At 56.4% G+C, this 11774-nt stretch overlaps 1 protein-coding gene across 1 annotated transcript in view; it reads right to left on the bottom strand.

The window, feature by feature from the left end:
* Positions 1–11511, bottom strand: part of SRRT (serrate, RNA effector molecule) — a 35576-nt gene extending 24065 nt beyond the window's left edge. Inside the window, 7 exon segments of the mRNA XM_069883112.1 lie at positions 196–356; positions 1286–1455; positions 7419–7607; positions 9113–9259; positions 9717–9845; positions 9967–10089; positions 11408–11511. Coding sequence (XP_069739213.1) covers positions 196–356; positions 1286–1455; positions 7419–7607; positions 9113–9259; positions 9717–9845; positions 9967–10085 — 915 coding nt within the window. The 5' untranslated portion in view covers positions 10086–10089; positions 11408–11511.
* Positions 11512–11774: the final 263 nt, after the last annotated feature.

Here is an 11774-nt window from a genome sequence, read left to right on the forward strand (position 1 = left end):
ATGGAGACCCCAAGAGAGACCCCACGGCCCAAGAAGATCCCAAGAGAGACCTCAAGGACCCCAAGAGAAACCCCATGGAGCACGAAGGCCCCAAGAGAGGCCCCAAGAGAGACCCCAAGGACCCCAAGAGAGACCCCGTGGAGCACGGAGGCCCCAAGAAGAGACCCCAAGGCCCCCAGGAGGGCCCCCCCAGACCTTCTTGGCGTCGTCCTTGTCGTCGGGGCCCTTGCGGTCGGGGTCGGGCGGGCGCCCCTCGTCCTTCTTGGCCGCCTCGGCCTTGTCCGCCCGCTCGTCCTCCTCCTCCTGGTCCAGGATGCGCAGGTCGTTCTCCGTGCCCCCCTCCATCTTTATCACCGCTGCGGGGGACGGGGTGAGGGCCTGCCCCACGGCTCCCACAGCCCCTGCCCCATAGAACCAACCCTGCCCCACAGCGCCTGCCCCACAGCACCAGCCTCTGCCCCACGGCTCCTGCCCCACAGCCCCTGCCCCATAGAACCAACCTCTGCCCCATGGCTCCTGCCCCATGGCCTCTGCCCCATAGAACCAACGTTTGCCCCACGGCCCCTGCCCCACGGCCCCTGCCCCATAGAGCCAACCTCTGCCCCACGGCTCCTGCCCCACAGCTCCTGCCCCACAGCCCCTGCCCCACAGCTCCAGCCCCACAGCCCCCACAGCTCCTGCCCCACAACTCCTGCCCCACAGCTCCAGCCCCACAGCTCCCAGAGCTCCAATCACTGCCCCACAGCCCCTGCCCTGAAGGTCCCAGAGCTCCCACCCCTGCCCCACAGCCCCTGCCCCACAGCTCCAGCCCCACAGCCCCCACAGCCCCTGCCCCACAGCCCCCACAGCCCCTGCCCCACAGCTCCTGCCCCACAGCTCCCAGAGCTCCAATCACTGCCCCACAGCCCCTGCCCCACGGCTCCAGCCCCACAGCCCCCATAGCTCCTGCCCCACAGCTCCAGCCCCACAGCTCCCAGAGCTCCAATCACTGCCCCACAGCCCCTGCCCCATGGCTCCAGCCCCACAGCCCCCACAGCTCCTGCTCCACAGCCTCTGCCCCACAGCTCCAGCCCCACAGCACCAACCTCTGCCCCACAGCCCCTGCCCTGAAGGTCCCAGAGCTCCCATCACGGCCCCCCAGCCTCTGCCCCACAGCTCCAGCCCCACAGCACCAACCTCTGCCCCACGGCCCCTGCCCTGAAGGTCCCAGAGCTCCCACCCCTGCCCCCCAGCCCCCCCGGCTCCAGCCCCACGGCCCCCCCAGCCCCCCGGGGGGCTGCGGTACCGGCGTCGAGGGTTTTGACGATGGCGGGCGCGCGGTCGATGTCGAGGAGGAGGTTGTCGAACCAGCCGTTCTCGGACAGGTAGAGGAAGACGTTGAGGCGGTTCCTGAGCGCCGCCTGCGCCTCCTGCTTCCGCTTCCCGGCCTCGTCCGGGTGGTACTTGGAGCGAAACCTGCGCCGGGGGAGACATCGGGGGGCTCAGGGAGGGGCACGGGGGGGCTCTGGGGCAGGGGAGACCCCCCCCCGGCACCCCCGGTGACCCCAAGATTGGGGGGGACCCCCATATTTGGCGTGAAGGATCCCGTCTCCAAGCTGGGGACCCCGTATTTTGGGGGGGGGGGGGGGGGAGACGGCGACGACCCCCATACCTCACACCCCGGCTCCGGGGTGAGGGACCCCAAGATTTGGGGTGCAGACCCCTGTATCTAGTAGAGGACCCCCCACATCTGGGGTGAGCGCCCCCAAACTGGGGTCCAAGGACCCCCCCGTCTGCAAAATCCAGGGGGGCAGGGACCCCCGAGTGCCCCATAGAGGGTGTGGGGACCCCTGTGCCCCCCCAAAAATAGGGGGGGGGAATTCCTTGTGTACCCCAACGTGGGTCCAGGGACCCCCCTCGGCTGCCGAAAGTGGGGTGCAGGGCCCCCCTGTGCCCCCCAAACGGGGTCCAAGGACCCCTCAGTGTGCCAGACCCGGGGCGCAGGGACCCCCGAGTGCCCCATAGAGGGTGTGGGGACCCCTGTGCCCCCCAAAAATAGGGGGGGAATTCCTTGTGTACCCCAACGTGGGTCCAGGGACCCCCCTCGGCTGCCAAAAGTGGGGTGCAGGGCCCCCCTGTGCCCCCCAAACGGGGTCCAAGGACCCCTCTGTGTGCCAGACCCGGGGCGCAGGGACCCCCAGAACCCCCCCATCCACTCAGACCCCCCCCCAAATCCTCCCGCTCCCCAAATTTGGGGGCTCCCAACCCCAATTCCTCTTTTGGGGGGGCCCAGACCGGCGGCGACCGGCATCGCTGGGGGGCCGGGGCGGTTTTGGGGTGCGGGGGGGGGGGGTCATACATACGCTTGCCACGACCGTCGCCGTCCGGTTGGGCCCCCGCTGCGACGCTTTTTTTTTTTTTGGTTTTGTTTAATTAGCGTTAATTACCGTTAATTTGCCTTACGGTTTCCGCTCCGCAAGGGGTCGTCGCAGGTCAAAAAGCACTTTTAGCGCTTAAAACGGCGCTAAAAGCGGCAAAAAAGCAGATAAAAGCGGTCGAAGAAAGATCAAAAATGGGAAATCGTGGCCAAAAAAGGTTGAAAACAGCTGAAAATGATGGAAAAATGGTCAAAAATGGCCAAAATAGGGGGAAAATGGCAAAAAATGGCAGTAAAATGGCTAAAAATAGCCAAAAGTGGTGGGAAAATGGCCAAAAGTGATGGAAAAAACAAGCAATAATGACCAAAAATAGTGAGAAAGTGGTCAAAGATGCTAGAAAAATGGGCAGAGGTGGCCAAAACAACAGAAAACCAGCCAAAAATGAGAGAAAAATTGCTAATAACGGCCAAAAGTGGTGGGAGAACGGCCAATAGTGGTGGGAACGTGGCCAAAGATGGTCAAGAGCAGTGGAAAAACCACCAATTGTTGCAGAAAACTGGTCAAAAATGATAGAAAAATGATCGATAGTGGCAAAGACTGGTGAAACAACACCAACAGCGGCAGAAAAATGGCCAAAAGCGGTGGACAAATGGCCAAAGATGGTCCAAAGTGGTGGAAAAATCATCAAAAGTGATGGAAAAATGATCAATAAAGGCCAAAAGTGGTGGAAAATCCAGCAAGAGTGGCCAAAAGTAGTGGACAAACGACCAAAAATGACAGAAAAATGGCCAAAAGCGGTGGAAAAATGGCCTGAGATGGTCAAAAGTGGTAAAAAAATCAGCAAAAGTGATGGAAAAATGATCAATAAAGGCCAAAAGTGGTGGAAAAACCACCAAGAGTGGCCAAAAGCGGTGGAAAAATGACTAAAACCAGTGGAAAAATGGTCTAAGATGGTCAAAAGTAGTGGAAAAATCATCAAAAACGATGGAAAAATGACCAATAGAGACCAAAAGTGGTGGAAAAACCACCAAGAATGCCCAAAAGCAATAGAAAAATCATCAAAAGTGATGCAAAAATGACCAACAGAGGCCAAAAATAGTGGAAGAACCACCAAGAGTGGCCAAAAGTGGTGGAAAAATGACCAAAGATGGTCAAAACAGTGGAAAAACGGCCAAAGATGGTGGAAAAATGACCAAAAATGGTGGGAAAATGACCAAAAATGGTGGGAAAATGACCAAAAATGGTCAAAATGCTGGAAAAATGGCCAAAAATAATGAAAAAATGACCAAACATGGCAGAAAAATCACCAAAAGCCGTGGAAAACTGGCCAAAGATGACCAAAAGTAGTGGAAAAGTGGCCAAAAATGGTGGAAAAATGACCAAAGATGGTGGAAAAATGAGCAAAGATGGTCAAAATACTGGAAAAATGGCCAAAAATGATGGAAAAACGGCCAAAGATGGTGGAAAAACCACCAAATATGGTGAAAATACTTGAAAAGTGGCCAAAAATTATGGAAAAATCACCAAAGATGGTGGGAAAATGACCAAAGATGGTGAAAATACTGGAAAAATGGCCAAAACTAGTGGGAAAATGACCAAAGATAGTGGAAAAATGACCAAAAATGGTCAAAAGTAGCAGAAAAATGGCCCAAAATGATGGAAAACTGACCAAAGATGGCGGAAAAATGACCAGAAGTGGTCAAAATACTGGAAAAAATGGCCAAAAATGATGGAAAAATGATCAAAGATGGCGGAAAAACGACCAAAGATGGCGGAAAAACGACCAAAGATGGCGGAAAAATGACCAAAGATGGCGGAAAAAACGACCAAAGATGGTCCAAATACTGGAAAACTGGCCAAAAATGATGGAGAAACGACCCATAACGGCCTAAAACGATAGAAAAACAGCCAGAGGCGGTAGAGGAAAGGCCCAAACTGGCCCCAAAATGGTGTCAAACGGGTCCCGACAAAAATAAAACAACAAACGCGCGCTCGGCCTGGCTCGGCCCTGCCTGCTTCCTGCCACTTTTGCTCGCTACCGGCCGCATTGTGCGCGACCCTGAGCCCTCGCTATCTACCCGGGACCCCCCCCCTCCTCTTTTAATGAGGGAAGCGGGGGGGGCCTTCGTTAACGAGCCCCGGTCTAAAGGGAGAGGGGGGCTCTCTCTCCAGGCGGGAGATCCGGAGGGAAAACCTCGCTCGCGGCTCTTCGGGAGAAAAGGGAATGGTTAAAGTCCGCGGGGAGACGCCGGGGGGGCCCCCCCCCAGCCCCAAACCAACCCCCCCACCCCCTCAACCCCTCCAGGGCAGGGGGAGCCCCCCCCAAAACCAACACCCCCACCCCCAACCCCGCGCGCTTGGTGAAAAAAGGGGGTGGGGGGAAAATGGAGGGTTGGGGGGGAAACTGAGGCTTTTTGGGGGGAAAACTAACTGGTTTTTTGGGACGAAACCCTGAGTCTGTTTTGGGGGGGGAACTGAGTCTGTTTTGGGGGGGAACTGAGTCTGTTTTGGGGGGGGGAACTGAGTCTGTTTTGGGGGGGAACCTGAGTCTGTTTTGGGGCAAAACCCTGAGGCCTTTTTGAGGGCGAAAACTGAGGCCATTTTGGGGCGAAAACTGAGTCTTTTTGAGGGCGAAAACTGAGGCCTTTCTGGGGCGAAAACCGAGGCCTTTTTGGGGCGAAAACCGAGGCCTTTTTGGGGCGAAAACCGAGGCCTTTTTGAGGGGGAAACTGAGTCTTTTTGGGAGGGGAACTGAGTCTTTTTTGAGGGGGGAACTGAGTCTTTTTGGGAGGGGAACTGAGTCTTTTTTGAGGGGGGAACTGAGTCTTTTTTGAGGGGGGAACTGAGTCTTCTGGGGTGAAACCCTGAAGCCTTCTTGAGGGGGGGAAACTGAGTCTTTTGGGGCAAAACCTGAGTCTTTTTGGGGGGAAAACTGAGCCTTTTTGAGGGGGGAAACTGAGTCTTTTTGGGGGGGAAACTGAGTCTTTTTGAGGGGGGAAACTGAGTCTTTTTGAGGGGGGAAACTGAGTCTTTTTGAGGGGGGAAACTGAGTCTTTTTGAGGCGGAAACTGAGTCTTTTTGAGGGGGGAAACTGAGTCTTTTTGAGGGGGGAAACTGAGTCTTTTTGAGGCGGAAACTGAGTCTTTTTGAGGGGGGAAACTGAGTCTTTTTGAGGGGGGAAACTGAGTCTTTTTGGGGGGGGAAACTGAGCCTTTTTGGGGGGGGGAAACTGAGTCTTTTTGGGGGGGGGGAAACTGAGTCTTTTTGGGGGGGGGGAAACTGAGTCTTTTTGGGGGGAAACTGAGTCTTTTTGGGGGGAAACTGAGTCTTTTTGGGGGGGGGGGAAACTGAGTCTTTTTGGGGGGGGGAAACTGAGTCTTTTTGGGGGGAAACTGAGTCTTTTTGAGGCGGAAACTGAGTCTTTTTGAGGGGGGAAACTGAGCCTTTTTGAGGGGGGAAACTGAGCTTTTTTGGGGGGGAAACTGAGCTTTTTTGGGGGGGGAAACTGAGTCTTTTTGAGGGGGGAAACTGACCTTTTTTGGGGGGGGAAACTGAGTCTTTTTGGGGGGGGAAACTGAGCCTTTTTGGGGGGGGGAAACTGAGTCTTTTTGGGGGGGGGGAAACTGAGTCTTTTTGGGGGGGGGGAAACTGAGTCTTTTTGGGGGGAAACTGAGTCTTTTTGGGGGGAAACTGAGTCTTTTTGGGGGGGGGGAAACTGAGTCTTTTTGGGGGGGGGGGAAACTGAGTCTTTTTGGGGGGAAACTGAGTCTTTTTGAGGCGGAAACTGAGTCTTTTTGAGGGGGGAAACTGAGCCTTTTTGAGGGGGGAAACTGAGCTTTTTTGGGGGGGAAACTGAGCTTTTTTGGGGGGGGAAACTGAGTCTTTTTGAGGGGGGAAACTGACCTTTTTTGGGGGGGGAAACTGAGTCTTTTTGAGGGGGGAAACTGAGTCTTTTTGGGGGGGGAAACTGAGTCTTTTTGAGGGGGGGAAACCCTGAGGCCTTTTTGGGGCGAAACCCTGAGGCCCTTTTTGAGGGGGGAAGCTGAGTCTTTTGGGGCGAAAACTGAGTCTTTTTTGGGGGTGAACTGAGTCTTTTTTTGGGGGGGGGGGGAACTGAGTCTTTTGAGCCAAAACGTGAGTCTTTCTTGGGGCGAAACCCTGAGGCCTTTTTGGAGCAAAACCCTGAGGCCCTTTTGAGGGGGAAAACTGAGTCTTTCTGGGGCAAAAACAGAGTCTTTTTGAGGTCTAAAACTGAGGCCTTTCTGGGGCGAAAACCGAGTCTTTTTGAGGCGAAAACTGAGGCCTTTTTGGGGGGGAAACTGAGTCTTTTTTGCAGGGGAGCAACTGAGTCTTTTTTGCAGGGGGGCAACTGAGTCTTTTTTGGGGGGCAACCGAGTCTTTTTTGGGGCAAAACCCTGAGGCCTTTTTGGGGCAAAACCCTGAGGCCTTTTTGAAGGGGAAACTGAGTCTTTTTAAGGGGGGAACCTGAGCCTTTTTGAGAGGGGGAAACAGAGTCTTTTTGAGGGGGAAACTGAGGCCTTTTTGGGGCGAAACCCTGAGGCCTTTTTGGAGGGGAAACTAAATCTTTTTTGGGGCGAAAACTGAGTCTTTTAGGGCAAAACCTGAGTCTTTCTGGGGCAAAACCCTGAGGCCTTTTTGAGGGGGAAACTGAGTCTTTTTGAGAGGGAAACTGAGGCTTTTTGGGGCAAAAGCTGAGTCTTTATGGGGCGAAACCCTGAGGCCTTTTTGGAGGGGAAACTGAGTCTATTTTGGGGCGAAACCCTGAGGCCTTTCTGGGGCGAAACCCTGAGGCCTTTTTTTTGTGGGGGGGAATAAGAGATTTTTTGAAGGTAAAACCTGAAATCTTTTTGAGAGGAAAACAGAAGCGTTCTGAGGGGAAAAGCTGAGCCTTTTTGAGGGGAAAAGCTGAGACCTTTTTTGGGGGGGAACCTGAGATTATTTTGGGGGAAAAACCTGAGATTTTTTTGAGGGGAGAAACCTGAGAATTTTTTGGGGTAAAACTGTGCTCTTTTTGGGAAAGGAGGATCCTTCTCGACGTACCATTCCTCATCTTTATGCGCCAGGAAGAACTCCTGCATCTGCTGCCGTCGGAAATCCAGCTTGTAGTCGTTGTAGCGTTTCACGGCTTCCGTTTCGTCCACGGCGTCGTCCAAGGAGAGCAGGAACTCCTTGAAGCTCTTCATCACCGGGGGAGCCATGCCCAGATCCACCTCCGCGATGTTGCCCAGTCTGCTTGGAACCATTTTGAGGCGTTTTGGGGTGATTTGATCCAGTTTTACTGGATTTGGGGCCATTTTGGGGGCACTCAGAGATAAACCAGGGTGATTTGGGACCATCACGGGGGCATTTGAGCCAACTCTGGGGCAGTTCAGGGCGACTAGGATCAAGTTTCCTAAAGTCTGGAGCCGTTTTGGAGCGGTTTGATCCACTTCTGAAGGATCTGGGGCCATTTTGGGGTGATTTGACCAAATTCTGTGGGGTTTGAAACCATTTTGGGTTGATTTGGGGCCATTTTAGGGAGATTCGGGGCCACTTTGGGGCTGTTACGGGGGGCTGGGGCCATTTTGGGGTGATCTGGGGACAAATTGGGGAGTTTTAGAACCATCAGAGGGGGATTTGAGCCAACTCGGGGGCAGTTTGGGGCATTTCAGGGTGACTGGATCCTATTTTCAGGGCTTTGGGGCCAATTTTGGGTGATTTGATCCGGTTTTGTGGGGTTTCGGCCACTCTGGGGTGATTCGGGGCCACTTTGAGATGATTTCGGGCCACTTTGGGGCGATTTGATTCAGTTTTCTAGGGTTTGGGGCCACTTTGAGATAATTTAATCCAATTTTGTGGGGTTAGCGGCCACTTTGGGGTGATTTGGGGCTGCTTCGGGGCGACTTGATCCGGTTTTGTAGGGTTTGGGGCCACTTTGAAATAATTTAATCCAGTTTTGCGTGGCTAGCGACCACTTTGGGGTGATTTGGGGCCACTTCGGGGCAATTTGATCCAGTTTTGTAGGATTTGAGGCCACTTCGGGGTGATTTGGGGCCGCTTCGGGGCAATTTGATCCAGTTTTGTAGGGTTTGGAGCCACTTCGAGGTAATTTAATCCAGTTTTGCGCGGCTAGCGGCCACTTTGGGGTGATTTGGGGCTGCTTCGGGGCGACTTGATCCAGTTTTCTAGGCTTTGGGGCCACTTCGAGATAATTTAATCCAGTTTTGTGGGGTTAGCGGCCACTTTGGGGTGATCTGGGGCTGCTTCGGGGTGATTTGATCCAGTTTTGTAGGGTTTGGGGCCACTTTGAGATAATTTAATCCAGTTTTGTAGGGTTTGGGGCCATTTTGAGATAATTTAATCCAGTTTTGTAGGGTTTGGGGCCATTTTGAAATAATTTAATCCAGTTTTGTGGGGTTTGGGGCCATTTTGAGGTAATTTAATCCAGTTTTGTAACATTTGGAGCCACTTAGAGATAATTTAATCCAGTTTCGTAGCATTTGGGGCCAATTTGAAATCATTTAATCCCGTTTTGTAGGATTTAGAACCACTCTGAAATAATTTAATCCAATTTTGTAGGGTTTGGGGCCACTCTGAGATAAATTAATCCAGTTTTGTGGGGTTAGTGACCACTTTGGGGTGCTGTGGGGCCAATTTTGGGGGGAGAGTGAGCCGATTGTGGTGTTTGGGGGGGGGCAGCAGAGACGTTTGGGGGTGCCGGAGCGGTTCTAGGAGGGGAGGATCAGGGTCCTTACCTGGCCTGGATGGGCAGGATGTGGTGCTGCATGACGTGCATCTCGGGGTGCCCCCAGGGTTGGGGGGGGCCATAGGTGGGGCCCGCGCCCCCCCCGCTGTAGGGCAGGTCGTAGCTGCTGTGATAGGGGTCCCCGCTGTGCTCGTCCCTGGGGGAGGGGGGTGCAGAAAATGGGGTTGGGGGGGTCTTAAGAGAGCCAAAAAGAGTTTGTAGGAAGATGGCAAAGGGGTTTAGGGGGGCAGGAAGGAGGCTGGAAAACATTTGGGGTGTCGCAAAAGGTCTGGGGGGAGGGGGCGTGAGGCGGCATTAGGGATGTCCTGAAAGATTTGGGGGGGCTGGAAGGAGGCATTGGAGCATTGTGAGAGATTTGGGGGGGCTGTAAGGAAGCTGGGAGGCGTTAGGGGTGTTGTAAGAGGTTTGAGGGGGACACGAGGGGCGGGTAGAGAGAGCTGGTAAGGGTCTGGTGAGGGTCTGGGGGAGCTTGGGGGTGTCACGAGAAGATTGGGGGGGCTCGAGGGGGCGTTATAAGGAATTTTGAGGGGTTGGGAAGGACTCTGAGAGGTTTAGGTGCACAGAAAGGGGTCTGGGGGGGGTCAAACTCTCACCAATCGCGGCGCAGGCGTTTCTGGGGGGGGCTGAGCTCGTGCCGGGGGGGCGAGAAGCGTTCCCGCCGCGTGCGGTCGTAGTCCCGGTACTCGCCGCGGCTGCGTCGCTCTCGGCCGCGATCCCAATCCCTGCGGAAATTCAGAGAAATTCAAACTCCCCCCCTCCTCAACCCTAACAAACCACGCTGGGGGTATTTTTGGGGGGCGTGGTGTGATGTCTTGGCCCCCCCCTGCCCCCCCAGTTCCGTACCGGTCGCTCCAATCGTCGCGGCGGCGCTCGTCGCGTTCCCGGGAACGATCGTAGTCGCTGCGCTCCCGGCGGAACTTGTCGCGCCGGCGCCGGTCGTATTCGTCGTCGCTGTCCCCCATGGCGCTGGGGGGGGGAGGAAAAAGGGGGTTCAAGGGGGGGTCCCCATCACCCAGCAGCCCCCAGGACCCCCCCAGTTCCCCTCCAAGGCCCCTAGAATCCCCCTACCCCCTTTTCTGACTTTTCTGACCACCCTCCCCGGTATCCTTGGATTTCCCAGGATCCTGTTTCCCCTCCTACCTCTAAGCCCTCCAGTATCCCAGGATTCTCTGCCCCCCCCAGTCCATCCCAGTGACCCCCTAAGGCCTCCTAGTCCATCCCAGTGCCCCCTCCTCCATCCTACTGCCCCATTGGTCCATCCCAGTCACCCCCCAGTCCATCCCAGTGACCCTCCAGGCCATCCCAGTGACCCTCTAAGGCTTCCCAGGCCACCCCAGTGACCCCCCAAGCCACCCCAGTGACCCCCTAAGGCCTCCTAGTCCATCCCAGTGCCCCCTCCTCCATTCTACTGCCCCCCCAGTCCATCCCAGTGCCCCCCTCATCCATCCCAGTGACCCCCTAAGGCCTCCTAGTCCATCCCAGTGCCCCCTCCTCCATTCTACTGCCCCCCCAGTCCATCCCAGTGACCCTTAATCCATCCCAGTCCCCCTCTAGGCCATCCCAGTCCCCCCCTAAGGCTTCCCAGTCCATCCCAGTGACCGCCCAGACCAACCCAGTGACCCCCTAAGGCCTCCTAGTCCATCCCAGTGCCCCCTCCTCCACCCTAGTGCCCCCCCAGTCCATCCCAGTGCCCCCCTCATCCATCTCAGTGACCCCCTAAGGCCTCCTAGTCCATCCCAGTGCCCCCTCCTCCATCCTACTACCCCACCAATCTATCCCAGTCACCCCCCAATCTGTCCCAGTGACCCTTAATCCATCCCAGTCCCCCCCTAAGGCTTCCCAATCCCCACCTAAGGCTTCCCAGTCCATCCCAGTGACCCCCCAGGCCAGCCCAGTTACCCCCTAAGGCCTCCTAGTCCATCCCAGTGCCTCCTCCTCCATCCTACTGCCCCACCAGTCCATCCCAGTCACCCCCCAGTCCATCCCAGTCCCCCCCTAAGGCTTCCCAGACCATCCCAGTGACCCCCTAAGGCCTCCTAGTCCATCCCAGTGCTCCCTCCTCCATCCCAGTCACCCCCAGTCCATCCCAGTCACCCCCCAGTCCATCCCAGTCACCCCCCAGTCCATCCCAACGACCCTCAATCCACCCCAGTTCGCCCCCAGTTCCACTCCAGCGACCCCCAGCCCATCCCAGTGACCTTCAGCCCATCCCAGTTCCCCCCCCAGCGCCCAACGACCCCTCCCCACTATCTCTCGATCCTTTAGACCCCCCCGCCCCCCTCACCTCCCCGCGTTTCTCCGGGCAGCGCGCGCCGCCGCCCCCTCCGCTTCCGGTCCGCGCCAACCGGACGTGACGTCAGCCCGCGGTGGGGTGCTGTTCGCGTGAGCCGGGCCGCTCTAGGCGCGCTGGAGGACCTCGCGGTTCCCCTCCGTTTCCGAGGCTGGAGGCGGGAGGGCAACCGGCGGGCTCAGCCGGCGCGGAGGAGCCGCGCGGGGCGGGAACGGCCTCGCTTCGCCCTCAGGAAAACCGCGAGGCCGCCCCTCCACCCCGCTCCTAGGACACCTTCTTGCTGGTATCGAAGAGACGCTCTAGCCCGGGCCCCCCCCCCACCCCGGAGGACCGCTACTCTATGGTATAGCCCTCCGCCACC

The sequence above is a fragment of the Phaenicophaeus curvirostris genome, unplaced genomic scaffold (genome assembly GCF_032191515.1).
Source record: "Phaenicophaeus curvirostris isolate KB17595 unplaced genomic scaffold, BPBGC_Pcur_1.0 scaffold_573, whole genome shotgun sequence".
In the NCBI taxonomy this organism is placed as follows: domain Eukaryota; kingdom Metazoa; phylum Chordata; class Aves; order Cuculiformes; family Cuculidae; genus Phaenicophaeus; species Phaenicophaeus curvirostris.